A 21,932-nucleotide genomic window follows, 5' to 3' on the forward strand; every position below is an offset into this window, starting at 1 on the left:
GTCTGACTCTGCCTTCCACTCTGTCTGCCTGTGCTCGCTCTCGCTCACTCTCTCTGACAAATAAATAAAATCTTTAAAAAAAAAAAAAAAGAATCTTAAATCAATGTCAAAAATCTAAATACAAGTAAAGAAACAAATAAGTTCTAGAGAGAAGAGATATACTAGTGAGGATAATAATTATAATTTAAATTATTTTTAATTAATTGCACTAAAGGGACGCCTGGGTGGCTCAGTTGGTTAAGCAGCTGCCTTCGGCTCAGGTCATGATCCCAGCATCCTGGGATCGAGTCCCGCATCGGGCTCCTTGCTCCGCAGGTCAGGCTCCTCTGACTCTGCCTTCCACTCTGTCTGCCTGTGCTTGCTCGCGCTTGCTCGCTCTCTGACAAATAAATAAATAAAATCTTTTTAAAAAAATTAATTACACTAAAGATTTTTTCTTTGAATCATAAATCTGTATTTTATAGAAACTTAAGCTTTGACCTGAAGTATAAGTGCCTTAAAATAACTGGAGAGCAAAATCTAAAGTAGTCATAATTTTTGGTTAGTATTGCTGGCTAATACTATTCCACAGACATGGGTCGTGCACTAAGTATCCACCAAAGTTAATAACAGGCCAATAATTCTTTCAAAGGGTCTGTAACTAGGAAACAGTCGATGAAATAGAAATAGTCAGCTCTAGGAAATTAGGAGTCCAAAAGACTAATTAGTCCATTTTCCTGTGCAGTTGCCCTCTTCCAAAGATTCCAACTGGTAAAAAGAAGTTGCTGAAACCTATAACTCAAATGCAGTCAGAGAGGTCTAGGAGATCTGTTATGACTTCCAGAGCATTTTGTTGGTTTGAAATCCACTCAAATGTACAGGCCTTTTTGGTAATTCAGTAGATGGTTGCAGTCAGGATCCCATGGAGGGGAATATGAGACTTCCAGTCCTTACAAATTTTCAGTCCTTTTTTGTATTTGTTGGGACTAAGAGGGACAAGCATTTGTCAGTTGTCTCCTAAAATGAGACATATTGCTGCTGTCCAGGGATTTTACTTGGTTACAGATCCTTGTACTATGTCCATATTAATGACCCAGTTGTGTTGCTGAAAGTCGGTCCACACAGAATCTAGTACTTTTTGTATAGTGCCTTTGACTAGTCCAACCAGAAAGATGTCATCAATATAGTGGAATGATAATTCTCCATCTAGGAGTGGGACTTTTTCCAGGTCATAACCTTGTGGAATGACATTAAAGTTGTATTGTAACCCATCACATATAAGGCAAACTGCTTCTGATCATCTGTATGGATGTGAATGTCAAAAATGGCATTTGGAATATGAATTCATACCTATTTCCCTTAGCTTGGATAATAACTTCTATGGCAGTCACAATGTCAGGTAACAGCAGTGTCCTAAGCTGTTTCATAGTTAAGCTGCTATAATTAATTGAGTCTATAGGCACCCAAGGCTATATGCACAGGTTGACTTAGTTATTGAACGATGAAATAGATTCATGGAGATCTTTGGCTTAGTTTAACTCAGCAGTGAGGATAATTTTTCTTCCCCTCCCCTACATAATTGGTTTGGGAGGCGATCTCTAGATATTGGTAGTCTAGCAGGCTTATAGTCTTCCACATGCCTCACTAAAATGGTCTTATATGCAGCAATGTTCATTAGGGCTTGGGGCTTATCCAAGTTGGAGTTCACATAGAAAATATATCTGTGTTAGTAATATATTTAGTAGTGGGGGTTATAAAAATGGAGGCTTATGGTGCCCCAAAGAGACATCCATTGTCCGGTCTCAGACAGGGTCAGATAGCATTAATTGCTTCCCTATTATCCTGGGTCAGAATTGTGGCAATCACAATTATTCACAAACTAGAATCCAAATGGTCCAAGTTATGGAATTTCTTCTCGTCACCTCTTTGAATTCAAAAGCATCCATCCTCACATGCCAATAGAGATAGAAAAATCTTGGTCTGCCCCCAGCCTTACTTATATGGGTAAATGTAGGCAGAGTTCTCTGATTCATATTAAGATTACTGGATGGCGGCAGAGAGAATAACCCTCATATTAGTAATAAATGTCATCATCATTTTGATTCTTTTTTTTTTTTTAAGTGGACTTCATGCCCAGCGTGAACTCATGACGTTGAGATCAAGACCTGAGCTGAGACCAAGAGGTGTACGTTTAACTGACTGAGCCACCTAGGTGTCCCCATCATTTTGATTCTTTTTTTTTTTAATATAATTTTTTTTATTTTTTATAAACATATATTTTTATCCCCAGGGGTACAGGTCTGTGAATCACCAGGTTTACACACTTCACAGCACTCACCAAAACACATACCCTCCCCAATGTCCATAATACCACCCCCTTCTCCCAAACCCCCTCCCCCCAGCAACCCTCAGTTTGTTTTGTGAGATTAAGAGTCACTTATGGTTTGTCTCCCTCCCAATCCCATCTTCTTTCATTTATTCTTCTCGTACCCACTTAAGCCCCCATGTTGCAACACCACTTCCTCATATCAGGGAGATCATATGATAGTTGTCTTTCTCCGCCTGACTTATTTCGCTAAGCATGATACGCTCTAGTTCCATCCATGTTGTCGCAAATGGCAAGATTTCATTTCTTTTGATGGCTGCATAGTATTCCATTGTGTATATATACCACATCTTCTTGATCCATTCATCTGTTGATGGACATCTAGGTTCTTTCCATAGTTTGGCTATTGTGGACATTGCTGCTATAAACATTCGAGTACACGTGCCCCTTTGGATCACTACGTTTGTATCTTTAGGGTAAATACCCAATAGTGCAATTGCTGGGTCATAGGGCAGTTCTATTTTCAACATTTTGAGGAACCTCCATGCTGTTTTCCAGAGAGGTTGCACCAGCTTGCATTCCCACCAACAGTGTAGGAGGGTTCCCCTTTCTCTGCATCCTCGCCAGCATCTGTCATTTCCTGACTTGTTGATTTTAGCCATTCTGACTGGTGTGAGGTGATATCTCATTGTGGTTTTGATTTGTATTTCCCTGATGCCAAGTGATATGGAGCACTTTTTCATGTGTCTGTTGGCCATCTGGATGTCTTCTTTGTTCATGTCCTCTGCCCATTTCTTGATTGGATTATTTGTTCTTTGGGTGTTGAGTTTGCTAAGTTCTTTATAGATTCTGGACACTAGTCCTTTATCTGATATGTCGTTTGCAAATATCTTCTCCCATTCTGTCAGTTGTCTTTTGATTTTGTTAACTGTTTCCTTTGCTGTGCAAAAGCTTTTGATCTTGATGAAATCCCAATAGTTCATTTTTTCCCTTGCTTCCCTTGCCTTTTGCGTTGTTCCTAGGAAGATGTTGCTGCGGCTGAGGTCGAAGAGGTTGCTGCCTGTGTTCTCCTCAAGGATTTTGATGGATTCCTTTCGCACATTGAGGTCCTTCATCCATTTTGAGTCTATTTTCGTGTGTGGTGTAAGGAAATGGTCCAATTTCATTTTTCTGCATGTGGCTGTCCAATTTTCCCAGCACCATTTATTGAAGAGGCTGTCTTTTTTTCCATTGGACATTCTTTCCTGCTTTGTCAAAGATTAGTTGACCATAGAGTTGAGAGTCTATTTCTGGGCTCTCTATTCTGTTCCATTGATCTATGGGTCTGTTTTTGTGCCAGTACCATGCTGTCTTGATGATGACAGCTTTGTAATAGAGCTTGAAGTCCGGGATTGTGATGCCACCAACGTTGGCTTTCTTTTTCAATATCCCTTTAGCTATTCGAGGTCTTTTCTGGTTCCATATAAATTTTAGCATTATTTGTTCCATTTCTTTGAAAAAGATGGATGGCACTTTGATAGGAATTGCATTAAATGTATAGATTGCTTTAGGTAGCATAGACATTTTCACAATATTTATTCTTCCAATCCAGGAACATGGAACATTTTTCCATTTCTTTGTGTCTTCCTCAATTTCTTTCATGAGTACTTTATAGTTTTCTGAGTATAGATTCTGTGTCTCTTTGGTTAGGTTTATTCCTAGGTATCTTATAGTTTTGGGTGCAATTGTAAATGGGATTGACTCCTTAATTTCCCTTTCTTCTGTCTTGCTGTTGGTGTAGAGAAATGCAACTGATTTCTGTGCATTGATTTAATATTGTGACACTTTACTGAATTCCTGTATAAGTTCTAGCAGTTTTGGAGTGGAGTCTTTTGGGTTTTCCACATATAGTATCATATCATCTGCGAAGAGTGATAATTTGACTTCTTCTTTGCCAATTTGGATGCCTTTAATTTCCTTTTGTTGTCTGATTGCTGAGGCTAGGACCTCTAGTACTATGTTGAATAGCAGTGGTGATAATGGACATCCCTGCCGTGTTCCTGACCTTAGCGGAAAAGCTTTCAGTTTTTCTCCATTGAGAATATTTGCGGTGGGTTTTTCATAGATGGCTTTGATGATATTGAGGTATGTGCCCTCTATCCCTACACTTTGAAGAGTTTTGGTCAGGAAGGGATGCTGTACTTTGTCAAATGCTTTTTCAGCATCTATTGAGAGTATCATATGGTTCTTGTTTTTACTTTATTGATGTGTTGTATCACATTGACTGATTTGCAGATGTTGAACCAACCTTGCAGCCCTGGAATAAATCCCACTTGGTCGTGGTGAATAATCTTTTTAATGTACTGTTGAATCCTATTGGCTAGTATTTTGGTGAGAATTTTCGCATCTGTGTTCATCAAGGATATTGGTCTATAGCTCTCTTTTTTGGTGGGATCCTTGTCTGGTTTTGGGATCAAGGTGATGCTGGCCTCATAAAATGAGTTAGGAAGTTTTCCTTCCATTTCTATTTTTTGGAACAGTTTTAGGAGAATAGGAATTAGTTCTTCTTTAAATGTTTGGTAGAATTCCCCTGGGAAGCCGTCTGGCCCTGGGCTTTTGTTTGTTTGGAGATTTTTAATGACTGTTTCAATCTCCTTACTGGTTATGGGTCTGTTCAGGCTTTCTATTTCTTCCTGGTTCAGTTGTGGTAGTTTATATGTTTCTAGGAATGCATCCATTTCTTCCAGATTGTCAAATTTATTGCCGTAGAGTTGCTCATAGTATGTTCTTATAATAGTTTGTATTTCTTTGGTGTTAGTTGTGATCTCTCCTCTTTCATTCATGATTTTATTTATTTGGGTCCTTTCTCTTTTCTTTTTGATAAGTCGGGCCAGGGGTTTATCAATTTTATTAATTCTTTCAAAGAACCAGCTTCTACTTTTGTTGATTTGTTCTATTGTTTTTTTGGTTTCTATTTCATTGATTTCTGCTCTGATCTTTATGATTTCTCTTCTCCTGCTGGGCTTAGGGTTTCTTTCTTGTTCTTTCTCCAGCTCCTTTAGGTGTAGGGTTAGATTGTGTACCTGAGACCTTTCTTGTTTCTTGAGAAAGGCTTGTACCGCTATATATTTTCCTCTCAGGACTGCCTTTGTTGTGTCCCACAGATTTTGAACCGTTGTATTTTCATTATCATTTGTTTCCATGATTTTTTTCAATTCTTCTTTAATTTCCCGGTTGACCCATTCATTCTTTAGAAGGATGCTGTTTAGTCTCCATGTATTTTGGTTCTTTTCAAACTTCCTTTTGCGGTTGAGTTCTAGCTTTAGAGCATTGTGGTCTGAAAATATGCAGGGAATGATCCCAATCTTTTGATACCGGTTGATTCCTGATTTAGGACCGAGGATGTGATCTATTCTGGAGAATGTTCCATGTGCACTAGAGAAGAATGTGTATTCTGTTGCTTTGGGATGAAATGTTCTGAATATATCTGTGATGTCCATCTAGTCCAGTGTGTCATTTAAGGCCTTTATTTCCTTGCTGATCTTTTGCTTGGATGATTTGTCCATTTCAGTGAGGGGAGTGTTAAAGTCCCCTACTATTATTGTATTATTGTTGATGTGTTTCTTTGATTTTGTTATTAATTGGTTTATATAGTTGGCTGCTCCCACGTTGGGGGCATAGATATTTAAAATTGTTAAATCTTCTTGTTGGACAGAACCTTTGAGTATGATATAGTGTCCTTCCTCATCTCTTATTATAGTCTTTGGCTTAAAATCTAATTGATCTGATATAAGGATTGCCACTCCTGCTTTCTTCTGATGTCCCTTAGCATGGTAAATTCTTTTCCACCCCCTCACTTTAAATCTGGAGGTGTCTTCGGGCTTAAAATGAGTTTCTTGGAGGCAACATATAGATGGGTTTTGTTTTTTTATCCATTCTGATACCCTGTGTCTTTTAACAGGGGCATTTAGCCCATTAACATTCAGGGTAACTATTGAGAGATATGAATTTAGTGCCATTGTTTTGCCTGTAAGGTGACTGTTACTGTATATTGTCTCTTTTCCTTTCTGATCTACCACTTGTAGGCTCTCTCTTTGCTTAGAGGACCCCTTTCAAGATTTCCTGTAGAGCTGGTTTGGTGTTTGCAAATTCTTTCAGTTGTTGTTTGTCCTGGAAGCTTTTAATCTCTCCTTCTATTTTCAATGATAGCCTAGCTGGATATAGTATTCTGGGCTGCATGTTTTTCTCATTTAGTGCTCTGAAAATATCATGCCAGCTCTTTCTGGCCTGCCAGGTCTCTGTGGATAAGTCAGCTGCCAATCTAATATTTTTACCATTGTATGTTACAGACTTCTTTTCCCGGGCTGCTTTCAGGATTTTCTCTTTGTCACTGAGACTTGTAAATTTTACTATTAGGTGACGGGGTGTGGGCCTATTCTTATTGATTTTATGGGGCATTCTCTGAACCTCCTGAATTTTGATGCTCGTTCCCTTTGCCATATTGGGGAAATTCTCCCCAATAATTCTCTCTAGTATACCTTCTGCTCCCCTCTCTCTTTCTTCTTCTTCTGGAATCCCAATTATTCTAATGTTGTTTTGTCTTATGGTGTCACTTATCTCTCGAATTCTCCCCTCGTGGTCCAGTAGCTGTTTGTCCCTCTTTTGCTCAGCTTCTTTATTCTCTGTCATTTGGTCTTCTATATCACTAATTCTTTCTTCTGCCTCATTTATCCTAGCAGTGAGAGCCTCCATTTTTGATTGCACCTCATTAATAGCTTTTTTGATTTCAACTTGGTTAGATTTTAGTTCTTTTATTTCTCCAGAAAGGGTTTTTATATCTCTCGAGAGGGTTTCTCTAATATCTTCCATGCCTTTTTCGAGCCCGGCTAGAACCTTGAGAATTGTCATTCTGAACTCTAGATCTGACATATTACCAATGTCTGTATTGATTAGGTCCCTAGCCTTCGGTACTGCCTCTTGTTCTTTTTTTTGTGTTGAATTTTTCCGTCTTGTCATTTTGTCCTTTCAGAAAGTGGTTGTTTTTCTGTTTCCAGAATTGCTGTTCTTCTTCTCTTCGATCTCCGATGGATTTTCAGGTGTTTGCAATCTTTAGATAAGCTATCTAGCTGATCTCTGGCTCGCTGAAGTAGTCTCAGGCTGCTACTTCTCCGCCACCTTGACTCCTCCTCCCATCATTTTGATTCTTATGGGGCTGTGTATTGGCCCCTCATGGCACACTTCCCCCCAAATAGTAGATTCTTAGTGGAAAGTCTATCCATTTCCTCCTTGAGACTCTGGTTTTGAGTAACTAGACAATATTTTCATTGGCAGGGAACACATCTTGGGTGAGCCAAACTTTTCAGAAACCAAATAGCAGCCAGTAGAAGGAGAATATCTCGGATATTTGTGTGTCCCCCTGTCCTCCTTGGGCAAAGTGGCTGCTTTCTCAGCAAGATCACATGCTTTATGGTTGGAGGTCCACTACCCAAGTCTATCATTTCTTCAAGTTACTAGTAAAGCATCAAGTTTAAAGCAACTCACTAAACATGAGTCTCAAAAACTTGCTATGTCATAACCTATCAGTGCATGAGACATGCTTAGAACTAACAATAGTCACTGGGTATAAGTCAGCTAGCAGTGTCTTCAATGACCAACTACCTTACTTTCTAGTTTATATTTCCTGTGTTTCATTTTGTAAAAATAAATAGTATGTATCTCTCTTCATTTCCCCCCTCACCTTATTTCCCTTTCTTTCTTAAAAAGATAGCATACTAGATATTTTCTCAGTCAGGTTCTTTTCCAGTAAACATCATTTCATAGAAATACCATCAAGTCAATTTGTAGGGATCTATAACATTCCTTCTATACTTGTGTGTACAGCTGTTTGTACCACATTATATGCATACTTTATATTATCATAGTTTATCTACCTTACTTTTGTCTATCCATTTCCTATGCTTATCCATTGATGTGGTTTTGAGTATTTTGCAAATTATAAATATGCTAGAATAAATAATCTTGTGCTTATGGATTTTCATTGTTTGGTCTATGAATATACATTAACTGAAACCATAAAACTAAGAAAATTAGAAACTAATATAAAACACATCTGAAACCTAGGAATTTTAATGATATGATAAAATGGTTTCTCCACATACCCATTAAAATTCTTTTCTCAGTTTTCATATCTGATCTAACATTATGGTAATTTACTTATAACTTCATAAAAATAATGAATAATGATATATGCTTATTATAAATTTAAAACCTAGAGATTTCACAATACATCTCTTTTTTGTTTAGTTGACTAAATGCTTCTCTGTGTAGTTCAGGATGAAGTAACAGATGAAAATCAAATGCTTCAGCATCAAGACTCAATATCAAAATCAGAAATTCAAGTGAAGAAACAAAGAACTCACAAAAGGGAAAGACTTAGTAGTAAGTATAAAATTACAAATAACTTTTTTTTTAAATTACAAATAACTTTATTTTAAATTATATCATTTTACTTTTGTTCATGAATATGTATTTGAACATATATTTTATAGAAACACTACACTTTGACTAAAATATGAATACCCCTGATAGTTAGGAAAAATATATTGTTATACTTTGGTTGGAATTTCTGGTCTTAAGATCATTTTATGACCACAAGAGAAGAACTCAGAATTTCTGAGGGCACCCGAAAGGCAAATAATTGTTTCTCCTAAGGACTGTGCCTTTCAGCCAACTTCCTGTAATTATGGGTTCAATAGCCCAGTGGATGCCCCTGACCTGTAGCAGTGGCCTTCTGCCATAGACTCCAGTTGGTATACAGATGATTCTGAGATCTGAAATTCAAACATGAAATAGGAATCAAAAGAGTATAGGGGAAGGGCAGCCTAAGAGGCCTACTGGGGGGGGGGGCTTTTAGTTCATCCTTTTCATTATATCTTTACTAAAATTAAGCAACCTTTTTGGTAATCTCATAGATGATATCAAGGACCTCACACAGGGAAAATAAGAATGCAAGCAGTCAGAATTCCACTAATTGCTGGCTTCTTTTTATTTGTTGGGGTTGAGTGGGCCAATATTTGTAGTCTTCTCCCCTGGAATGAGAAGCCATGCTCTTTTGAGATCATGTCCAGGATTTCACTAGGGTATGAGGTAAATGTACCCTTTCTGAACAAATAATCCAGCCAAGAACTACTAGTGTGTCAACAGGGCATCTAGTCCTTATTGGGTGGTGCCCTTGTCTGGACCCACTTGACTGAAGACTAGTCCTCCCTCTGGGAGTAGGACATTTAAAAGCCATGAACTATGCATTGGTGACAGATATTGAAGCAATTTGGTAGTTATGTGAAATGAGTATATTGCAACTCATTTCACATAAGGTTAAATTAATCCTGATCTTTTGCATGAAGTGGGATACAGCAGAGGGCATTGGAGAGGTCAGTTGTTGCATATTAAATTTCCTTCAGTTTGGAAAAGACTGTATGATGTTACAGTTTCAGGTACCCTAGTGCACAGAGCTGTGCTGTGCTGTAGTAGTGAATCAAATTTAACTGAATCACTATACACCCAGTCTATGTGAAAGGTCATCTTAATTATTAAAATTAGAAATAGTCTCTTAGAGAATTTTTGCTTCATTAGGCTCAGCAATGAGTGTAGTTATCTCTTTTCTTTCCTAGGAATTTGTTTTGGGAGACACAAGTTCTAGGTGATGTTTAGTTTGGGTGTTTGCAGTCTTCTACATGCCCCACATAAATGGCCCTAAATATAGCAGTTCTTATCAGGGCTTGGAGCTTCTTCTTTTGGTTATATGAATATGTATTAACTTAAAGTATAAATAACCCAAGAAAACTAGAGTCTACATATAGTACAACATTATATCTGAAACATTATAATAGGGACCTTAGTGATACAGCTTCAACACATACCCATTAAAAGTATTCTCACAGTTTTCATGCCACATCTGGCATTATGATAGTTTGCTTACGTTATTAAGACAAGAGAAAATTTGGTGTGTATTTGTTATAAATTTTACATCTAGAGATTTGTTTGTGGATATATTTTTTCTATTAAGAGACTAAATGAATCTCTCTATGTAGCTCATGATGATGTGCCAGACAAAAATCTTATGCTTAAGTACCAAGATTCAGTGTCAAAACATCAAATACAAGGGCAGAAACAAGTAACTTCCAGAGAGAAAAAACACATGAGTAAGTAATATGATTATAGATAACTTTAGATTTTAAAAATTTAAAAGCTTAAAATTTTGTTTTTTATCTTTTTAAAATTTATTTTTTATTAATATGCAGCATAACAGTATTCATTATTTTTGCACCACAGCCAGTGCTCCATGCAATCCGTGCCCTCTATAATACCCACCACCTGGTACCCCAACCTCCCAGCCCCTGCCCCTTCAGAGTCCATATTTTGTCCATATTTTATTTTGTTCTTCAGAGTCCATAGTCTCTCATGGTTCACCTCCCCCTTAAAATTTTAAAAAATTAATCTCATCAGATCTTTTTCTTTACTTCATGAATATGTATTTGAGCATTGATAGCAATATAGAAAATTCACACTTCAATGTGAAATATGAAATCATAAAACAGAAACCATTCAATATTTATTTGGGATATCTAATTATAAGATGATTTCATGGCATGGCTCTTGAGTTCAATGTTCATTAAAGCCCAGTAACTAGTCAATAATCCCTCCAAGGGTGTTTACTTTCAGTCAAGTCACTTCTAACATGTTTCAGTTGGCCAACATTGACTGCTGAGACCCATAACTCAAAATGAATTAGAGGGGGCAAAGAGAAGGGTGGCCTATGTAGCTAGTTGGAGAACCTTCAGGGCATTCTGTTACCATGCCCCACTCAGGGTAGAAGTCTTTTTTGGTAATCTAATTAATGGTTGTTATCATGAAGATAGTCATGTAGGGAATGTGTGACTACCATTAGCTGAAGAATACCACCAATAGCTAGGCATCCTTTGTATTTATTGGAGCTAAGGGCCTGAGCATGACTAGAACTCGGGAGTTGCTTCCTTTGGAGTGAGACGTACTGCCCCTTGACTGTATTAATGACCCACCCATGTTACTCCATATAGGTCAACATGATATGCAGTCCCTGTTGGGTCATGCAGAAGATGTCATCAATATAGTGGAATGATAGTGCTCCAGCTAGGAGGGGGACTTTTTCAAGTTCATGGCCTTGTAGAAGGATGTAAAAGGTGTATTGCAACCCATTACACATAAGACAAACTAATACAGATAATCTGTGTGGATGGAGATGTTAAAAAGGATATTTGCAATATAAATTACTTCATACCTACTTTCATCAGCTTGGCCAATAGCCTCAATGGCAGTTGTAATATAAGGTAATGCCAGTGCCAAAGTCTGTAACACACACTTGAGCCACTGATAATCAATTTTCAAGCACTAAAGCCTTGTGCAAAAGCCAGATGGTGGAGGAGTTATTTCTTTCTTTCTTTCTTTTTAAAAGATTTTATTTACTTATTTGACAGAGAGAGAGATCAGAAGTAGGCAGAGAGGCAGGCAGAGAGAGAGGGGGAAGCAGGCTCCCCGCTGAGCAGAGAGCCCGACACAGGGCTCGATCCCAGGACACTGAGATCATGACCTGAGCTGAAGGCAGAGGCTTAACCCACTGAGCCAACCAGGTGCCCCAGAGTTATTTCTTTTTATCCCCAAGACAAATAATACTGTTTTTGATAGACAAAAGCATTGGATGCTGGTTTTCTGGTCAAGTTAGTCTTCTACATGCTCCAACTAAAATGGTCCTAACTGCAGCAATTCCCTTCAATCCCTGCATTCAGAGGTGCATATAGACAATACAAAACACCTATCATAATAATCCATTTGGAAGTGGGCACCATTACAATGGTGATATGTAGTAGTCCCAAGGGACCTACCCTTAGTCAAATCGGGGTAAGGGTCTTGGTGGTGGTGACTTGAGACAGAAAGTCAATGAGTATTATCAATTTCTTCCTCATTTTATGCCAGAGATTGGAAGTTACAGTTACATGTGCACTACTATTCAAAAGGCCCAAGAAATGTAGCTTTTCTCCATGTCTACTTTCAACTTTGATTTTGGCATAAAACCTTCATTTCTTACTGTGGACATAGGATATTGTCATCTCATATCTCATAGTCTTTTTTGAGCCAAAAAATTTGAGTAAATGTTACATGTTTTTTGATTCATTTCATAATTCACTGAGAGAAGAAACAACATTGGTCTTAGTTAGAGGGATTATCACTGGGCAGTCTCAAGAGGGGGGGCTGTTGTTTGTCTCTTAATGAAATACTGCAAGAGTTCTCAGTGGAGTGCCCATTCATCTTTTCTTTTGACTCCATGATTAGTATCAGACCCAGAGATCCTGGGAAAGCTCTTACCCAAATCTTCCAGGAATATGTGCCCGATGATCCATTTTTATGTCACTCTATATGATGGTCTCTAACTATATTGGCAGTTGCTTTTTCCCTGCCCAAGAATTTCTTAGTTATGATCTGGATTATGTCACTGAAAAATTGACCTGACCTTATAAGGAGGTTTAGCTGAGCTCAGTAACCAGCAGGAATGAAATTAATGAACCCAAAGTCTTGTTAACAATCTTAACATCTGCTCCTCTCACTCTTTCATTGCAAAACCAAGAGACCACCAGCGTAGTTTGCAGTGCTGCTGGTGCCTCTGCAGGAGTGGTCTCCAAGCATGTATTTTAGTCATAGGAAACACATCATGGGTGCCCAAAGCTATCAGAGCCCAAATTGCACCCAACTGAGGAAGAAGAACAACTTGGATATTTCCCTCAGCCTCTTTGATCATGTTTTCTGTGGCCATAATATTCTGAAGGAGGGTGCCATAGTGGTGTATCCCACAAAATACCACCATCCCTCACTAAGTTCAAAATTACCTTCTTCATCATTTTAACAAGGAACCCAAGTCTCTAAGGTCTTTTTAGGTCACTGGACAAAGTAACCCCAAAGAATTCTATATTCATTTAATTAACCACAAATCTCAATAACTTGCTATTTTATAGGCTGTCTTTCATTGTCTGGGGCCTCCTTAGAGCTAGTAACAAACATTGGGTGCAACTTAGCTTTCAGAGTATGTGACAACTTTTAGTTCTATCATCAGAGGACAATAGCATTAGTCAAGGAATTGCTTCTCTAGATTTCTCTGAGTCCCTCTTGGAACTCTAATTTGACACACCAGGCATTTTGACCATGGATTCTGGGACTAAAGAAAAGAACCACTGTTACCTTTCAAACATAGGATCTTCATGCTTTTTACTTTTCCAGAAAGACATTGTGGTTAATTGAGCCACCTGTTGGTCACCATTTGTAGCTAAGAGAAAGCTGCCAGGTGTGAAGGAGGTCACTTAAGATAACAATCCAAATCAAAAGTAAAAAGCCTTTATTCACTTACTGCAATGATATAAACAGGAGTCTAAACATGAAAGGGCACTAGCTCTACCAAGGCTTCAATCAATGTTTCATTTCCCCATGAAATGAAATAAGATAAAAATTGGTATTAGCTCAGATGGAAGGGGGATATCTCACTATATGTAGAGTTATTTGTACCACATTATATCCCCTATATATTATATATACTATAGGTTTAAATATGCACATATACAAACACCATAATTTATACTAATTGGTACTATACGATCTTTCCAGTTTTATTGAGAAATAATTGGCATACAGTGGTCGTGGGTATTATGGAGGGCATCATTGTGTAAATCTAAGGTGTACAGCATAATGTTTGACTTGCATATATTGTGGAAAATAGTGTTGTTTATGGTATATACATCAGTATACTCAACCAGTCTCCCATTTTGGAATACTTAGACAATTTTGAATATTTGCAATTACAAATAAGTCTATATTGACTAAACTTGTGCATATGAATTCTCATTGGTTGGCATATGAATACGTATTTACCAAAAGTATAAATAACTTGACAAAATTTGAGTCTAATATAAACATACTTAGTGCCTATGATATTTATAAAATAGAGAGACAACTTCAATATATACCTATTAAAAATATTCCCAGTATTTTCATATTCGATCTGGTATTATGATTATTTATGGCTTTATAAAAAGTCATGGGAGAAAATGTTTCTATTCATTTATTATAAATTTGAAATCTAGAGATTTCATGGTAGCTCTATTTTCTTATTAATTTATCTTTTTATGCAGCCTTTGATGAAGAACAAGATGAAAATCTTATGCTTAAACATCAAGACTCAGTGTTAGAAACCCAAGTACAAAAAAATTCCATGGAGGAAATACTCAGTAGTAAGTATAATAGTTATAGATAACTTTGTATTGTTTTAAGTTAAATGCATGAGAACTCTCTTTGGTTTATGAATATATATTTGAGCATTTATTTTTTTTAGATTATTTATTTATTTATTTGACATAGAGAGAGATCACAAGTTGGCAGAGAGGGAGGCAGAGAGAGAGGAGGAAGCAGGCTCCCTGCTAAGCAGAGAGCCCGATGCGGGGCTCGATCCCAGGACCCTAAGACTATGACCTGAGCCAAAGGCAGAGGCCTAACCCACTGAGCCATGCAGATGCCCTGAGCATTTATTTTATAGAAACATTGACCACCAAAAGTATGAATACTCTGACATAACTGGAGAACAAAAAGGAAATATATTAATACATTTTAGTTGGAATTTCTTATCAGAAGATTATTACATAACCAAGGTCATGTTCTAAGTTTTCATCAAGGCCAATAACAGACCAACAATTGTTTCACAAAGGATATACACTTTTTAGATAACAGGCAGATTGCAGATGCAAAGCCCAAGGTGTGTCTTGTGACTTATGGTAGTAGCCTTCTGCTCTAAGTTCCAACATACAAAAACAGATGATACTGAGATCTGTACCTGAAACAAAAAATGGAAATCAGAGAGGTCCAGAAAAAGGGCATCTAAGATAACATCTAAGAACCCCAGGTGATCCTGTTCAGTAAAACTCCTGCCAAAGTCTTGTAGTCTTTATGGTAACCTGATAGATGTGAGTGTATGGCAGTACCTCAGTAGTTTTACTAACTGTTCAGATTATTTTTATTTTGGGGACACAGAGGGTCAAAACATGATAATTGGTTTCTCTGGGATGATACATTATGCCTTTTATAGATCATGTCCAGAAATTTTACTTTGGTTTTAGGTCCTTGTACCTTATTGGTAAGAATGGTCGGGGTACCAGGTGGTGGGTATTATAGAGGGCACGGATTGCATGGAGCACTGGCTGTGGTATAAAAACAATGAATACTGTTATGCTGAAAATAAGTTAAAAAAAATAAAAAAAAAAGAATGGCCTACCAGGATGATTTCATCAATAGATTGGAGAGATAGCACTCCCTCCAGGAGTGGGACTTTTTCCAGGTCTTGACCCATACATTGATTATAGATAGTTGGAGGAATTTAGGAAGTGTTGTAAAAGAACATTTGTGGTAAAATGTAATTCATATTATATACATCAAATTAATCCTGATCATCTGCATGAAAAGGGATGCTGAAAAGGGCATTTGTGATGTCAACTATAACATACTAATTTCCTTCACTTTGGGCAGTGACCTCCATAACTGTAATGTCAGGTACCACCAGTGACAAAGGCAGCCCTGGCACTTTATATAGCCTTAATCAATTTAAAGTCTAGACTTAAGGTCTTGCACATAGGCCAGATGGAACTACTAAATAGAGAAATAATTTACAGTATTGTTGGCTTTTTAAAGTTCAACAATGAGGGCTGTTAATTCTTTTTTATTCTCTAGGTTGTTGACATTGTGTTTGGTAGACAGTGGTGCTAAGTGCCAATAGTTTTATAGGTCATGATTTTTCACATACCCCATTAAAATACTCTGCCTTCAGCAAATCTAATCAGAGGTTAAGAATAAATGCAATTGCTAGTTGGCATAGAAAGTTCATTTCTACCAATAATATATTCAGTAGTAGAAGCCATAATAATGGGGGTGACTTAAAAAAAATCATACATACTTGGGTCTAGAAAAGAGGCCTGGGGGCCTCAGACCACTCAGAGAATTTTCTGTTTCTTGGCTATGTCTAACCCTTAGTCATATTCATTTCTGGAAGCTTAGAGATCTGGATAAAAGTAGGGAGGGTCTGTATTGATGGACACCACAAAGTGCCACTCTCACTCAATAAAGTTTTACAACATTATTTCCTTCATCAAGGAAACAAAGTACCCATGTCTCAAGATTCATTGGGCAATTTGGAGGGAACAGCACTTGTATTAGTCATAGTAGGCATTACTATATAGACCTTAATGCCTTATGAGAACCTCACAGCTCATGACTAGCAATGAGTTGTTGGTAGAGAGCCCACCAGTTTGTTCCTTTGAGAGACCCCATTGTTTGGTAACCATATCCAAAGATGACTTCTATAAAGCAATTGCCTGGATTATTAATCAGAGTTGACATTTTCATCACATTCTCTCCATTGCTCAGTGTTTTTGATCTAGGCCATAGACACTTTTACCATGTCCTAAAATTTGGCGGTTAAGCTATGGATTGTGTTGTGGATGGATTGACATGATCTTTTGAGGAGGTCTAATTGAGCTTGATAATCAACATGATTGACACAAAGTGAATCTAGAAATCTGAGTCTGGTCGTCAATCTTGTCATCTGTTGTTCTCACTTGCTAATTGTTTACCCAGGAGGTCACCAGGATGGTTCTCCAGGATACCATACTCTCTGGGAAGATAGTCATACATATTTTTAGTGCCAGGAACTCATCAAGTGTGGGCCCAAACTGTCAGAGCCTAAATAGTATCCAGATAAAGATGGAGGTGGTCTCAGTTTTTACATACTTTTATATTTCTTCCCATTTTCCTCCCCCACCTTAGGCAAGGTGGCCACTGTCATCAACTCTGAACTAGGGAATCTATAGTGATGCCTCACAAGGTGCCACTTTCACTTAATAAATTCAATAAGAGAAAGGGTTTGAAGGCCCATCCAATAAGATGGTCTAGGTAGAAGTGCCTGAACAATATAATGCCTCAGTTGAGGTCTCCCCTGCATCATACAGAAATTTCCTGGATGTATCTGAGCTAGAATGCAGATATGACCAGCCCAAATGGACCTTGCCCCATTACTACAGTTGCCTTCAATGTCTATAGTATCTTGGCTGTGCATCAACTGTAGTACAAGGTGTGATATTTTCCTTGTGGCAACTGCCAGATAAAGCATTTTTACTTACCAATCATTGGGTCTGAAAGATCACACATAGAATTTTGGCCTGGAGTCCATCCATGTTATAGTAAATGGTAAGATTTCACCCTTTTTGATGGCTGAGTAGTATTGCATTATGTATATATACCACATATTCTTATCTATTCATCTATTGATGGACCTCTGGGCTCTTTCCATAGTTTGGCTATTGTAGACATTGCAACTATAAACATTGAGGTACTGGTATCCCTTCAGATCACTACGTTTATATCCTTTGGGAAAATCCCTAGTAGTGCAATAGTTGGATCCTAGGTTAGCTCTACTTTCAACTTCTTAAGGAACCTCCATAATATTTTCCAGACTGGCTGCACCAGCTTGGCATTCCCACCAATAGTGTAACAGGGCTCCCCTTTCTCCGCATCCTTGCCAACATTTGTCCTTTCCTGTCATGTTAATTTTAGCAATTCTGGCTGGTGTGAGTTGGTATCTCATTGTAGTTTTTAAAATTTTTTTTAATTTCTTTTCAGCAAAACAGTATTCATTGTTTTTGTACCACACCCAGTGCTCCATGCAATCTGTGTCCTCTATAATACCCACCACCTGGTACCCCAACGTCCCACCCACCACCCCTTCAAAAACCACAGATTGTTTTTCAGAGTCCATAGTCTCTCATGGTTCACCTCCCCTTCCAATTTCCCCCAACTCCCTTTTCCTCTCTAACTCCCCATATCCTCCATGCTATTTGTTATGCTCCACAAATAAGTGATAATTGACTCTCTCTGCTTGACTGATTTCACCCAACATAATCTCTTCAAGTCCCATCCATGTTGCTACAAAAGTTGGGTATTCGTCTTTTCTGATGGAGGCATAATACTCCATAGTGTATATGGACCACATCTTCCTTATCCATTCATCCATTGAAGGGCATCTTGGTTCTTTCCACAGTTTGGCGACTGTGGCCATTGCTGCTATAAACATTGGGGGTACAGATGGCCCTTCTTTTCACTACATCTGTATCTTTGGGGTAAATACCCAGGAGTGCAATGGCAGGGTCATAGGGAAGTTCTATTTTTAATTTCTTGAGGAATCTCCACACTGTTCTCCAAAGAGGCTGCACCAACTTGCATTCCCACCAACAGTGGAAGAGGGTTCCTCTTTCTCCACATCCTCTCCAACACATGTTGTTTCCTGTCTTGCTAATTTTGGCCATTCTAACGGGTGTAAGGTGATATCTCAATGTGATTTTAATTTGAATCTCCCTGATGGCTAGTGATAATGAACATTTTTTCATGTGTCTGATAGCCATTTGTATGTCTTCATTGGAGAAGTGTCTGTTCATATCTTCTGCCCATTTTTTGATAAGATTGTCTGTTTTGTGTGTGTTGAGTTTGAGGGGTTCTTGATGGATCCTGGATATCAACCTTTTGTTTGTACTGTCATTTGCAAATATCTTCTCCCATTCCGTGGGCTGCCTCTTTGTTTTCTTGACTTTTTGCTTTGCTGTGTAGAAGCTTTTGATTTTGATGAAGTCCCAAAAGTTTATTTTCGCTTTTGTTTCCTTTGCCTTTGGAGACATATCTTGAAAGAAGTTGCTGTGGCTGATATCGAAGAGAATACTGCCTATGTTCTCCTCTAGGATTCTGATGGATTCCTGTCTCACATTGAGGTCTTTTATCCATTTTGAGTTTAACTTTGTGTACGGTGTAAGAGAATGGTCGAGTTTCATTCTTCTACATATAGCTGCCCAGTTTTCCCAGCACCATTTATTGAAAAGACTGTCTTTTTTCCACTGTATATTTTTGCCTGTTTTGTAGAAGATTATTTGACCATAGAGTTGAGGGTCCATATCTGGGCTCTCTACTCTGTTCCACTGGTCTATGTGTCTGATTTTATGCCAGTGTCATGCTGTCTTGGTGATCACAGCTTTGTAGTAAAGCTTGAAATCAGGTAATGTGATGCACCCCGTTTTTTTTGTTTTGTTTTGTTTTTCAACATTTCCTTAGCGATTCGGGGTCTCTTCTAATTCCATACAAATTTTTGGATTATTTGCTCCAGCTCTTTGAAGAATACCGGTGGAATTTTGATCAGAATAGCATTAAAAGTATAGATTCCTATAGGCAGTATAGACATTTTAACAATGTTTATTCTTCTGATCCAAGAGCATGGAATGGTCTTCCATCTTTTTGTGTCTTCTTCATTTTCTTTCATGAGTGTTCTGTAGTTCCTCAAGTACAGATCCTTTTCCTCTTTGGTTAGGTTTATTCCCAGGTATCTTATGGTTCTTGGTGCTATAGTAAATGGAATCGATTCTCTAATTTTCCTTTCTGTATTTTCATGATTAGTGTATAAGGGCGCCACTGATTTCTGTACATTGACTTTGTATCCTGCCATGTTGCTGAATTGTTGTATGAGTTCTAGTAGTTTGGGGGTGGAGTCTTTTGGGTTTGATTTGTAGTTCCTTGATGCCAAGTGATGTGGAGCATTTTTTTAATTTAATTTTTTTCAGTGTTCCAAGATTCATTGTTTAGGCACCACACCCAGTGCTCCATGCAATACATGCCCTCCTTAATACCCACCACCAGGATCATCCAATCTCCCATCCCCCTCCCCTCAAAACCCCTCAGTTTGTTTCTCAGAGTCCACAGTCTTTCATGGTTTGTCTCCCCCTCTGATTTCCCCCAACTAACTTTTCCTCTCCCTTTAATGTTTTCTGTGTTATTCCTTACATTCCACAAGTAAGTGACTCTCTCTGCTTGACTTATTTCACTCAGCATAATTTCCTCTAGTCCTGTCCATGTTGATACAAAAGTTGGGTATTCAACCTTTCTTATGGAGGCATAAGAGTCCTTTGTATATATGAACCATATCTTCTTTATCCACTCATGCATTGAAGGGCATCTTGGCTCTTTCCACCAGTTTGATGACTGCGGGCATTGCTCCCCACTGGGGACAGATGGCCCTTCTTTTCACTGTATCTGTATCTTTGGAGTAAACACCCAGTAGTGCAATTGCAGGGTCATAGGGAAGCTCTATTTTTAATTTCTTAAGGAATCTCCACACTATTTTCCAACGTAGCTGTACCAACTTGCATTCCCACCAACAGTGTAAGAGGGGTCCCCTTTCTCCACATCCTCTCCAACACCTGTTGTTTCTTGTCTCGTTAATTTTTGCCATCCTAACTGGTGTAATGCGGTATCTCAATGTGGTTTTGATTTGAATCTCCCTGATGGCTAGTGATGATGAACATTTTTTGTATGTCTGTTAGCCATTTATATGTCTTCATTGGAGAAGTGTCTGTTCATGTCTTCTGCCCATTTTTTGATGTGATTATCTGTCTTGTGTGTGTTGAGTTTGAGGAGTTCTTTATAAATCTTGGATATCAGCCCTTTGTCTGTAGTGTCATTTGTGAGCATCTTCTCCTATTCTGTGGGTTGCCTCTTTGTTTTGTTGACTGTTTCTTTTGCTGGGAAGAAACTTTTTCTCTTGATGAAGTCCCAAAAGTTCATTTTTGCTTTAGTTTCCTTTGTGTTTGGAGACATGTCTTGAAAGAAGTTTCTGTGGCCGATGATGAAGAGGTTACAGCTTATGTTCTCCCCTAGGATTTTGATAGATTCCTGCCTCATATTGGGGTCTCTTATCCATTTTGAATTTATCTTTGTGTATGGTGTAAGAGAATGGTTAAGCTTCATTCTTCTCTACATAGCTGTCCAATTTTCCCAGCACCTCATTTTAACTTTGATTACTTCTGTAAAGGCCCTATTTCCAAATGAAGTCACATTCTGAAGTAATGACAGATAGGAATTCTTTATTTTTGGCAGAAGGGGACATGGTTCAGCCCCATCCCCCTACATTATAGTGTCAAGAATTATGGGGATCACAGCTAACTATACACCAATATCCAAAAGGCCTAATAAATTGAACTCTGAAGTTGGTGTAGGACCCATATTCTCCACTCAGAACTCTGGAACCTTGACCCAATCCCGAGACTTGTTTATTTCTGAAAGGGAGGACACCTGTTTAAAAGTTGTCAGGGCTGAATAATTCACCCCCAGATTCTCTGGAAGGAGCAGAAAGAACAGAACTCATATCATAAAGGGTCATCACTTTGAAGACCTTTATTGAATAGCCTGCTGGTGCACATGATCTATGACCATGAGTTCCTTTGTAGGGGAGCCCATGAGTCTCCTCTTGGGAACCTACTGTTGAGTAACCAGACCCAGAGATTTATTCGGGAGGTCCTAGCCTAAATGGTCTAGAGGAGGGCACAGCCTCACCATTTTTATATTACTCTTTCTACTGGTCAGCCTTTGCTCTCTGGGCAGCAGGTGTGTTTTCCAAACTCCATGATTGTCAGTAAAGATCTGAATTAAGTCTCAAACTGATCAACATGGCCTTATGAGGAGGCTTAAAGACTTAGCTGAGTTTAATAACCAATAA

General features: G+C 38.3%; 1 protein-coding gene across 1 annotated transcript in view; it reads left to right on the plus strand.

The window, feature by feature from the left end:
• CCDC7 (coiled-coil domain containing 7) overlaps positions 1–21,932 on the plus strand; it is a 469,805-nt gene that overhangs the window by 305,085 nt on the left and 142,788 nt on the right. Inside the window, exons 29-31 of the mRNA XM_059187454.1 lie at positions 8,612–8,722; positions 10,375–10,485; positions 14,494–14,592. Of these exons, the coding sequence (XP_059043437.1) occupies positions 8,612–8,722; positions 10,375–10,485; positions 14,494–14,592 (321 nt within the window). The remainder of the gene's footprint in view (positions 1–8,611; positions 8,723–10,374; positions 10,486–14,493; positions 14,593–21,932) is intronic.

This window comes from Mustela lutreola, chromosome 8, assembly GCF_030435805.1.
Source record: "Mustela lutreola isolate mMusLut2 chromosome 8, mMusLut2.pri, whole genome shotgun sequence".
NCBI lineage: Eukaryota > Metazoa > Chordata > Mammalia > Carnivora > Mustelidae > Mustela > Mustela lutreola.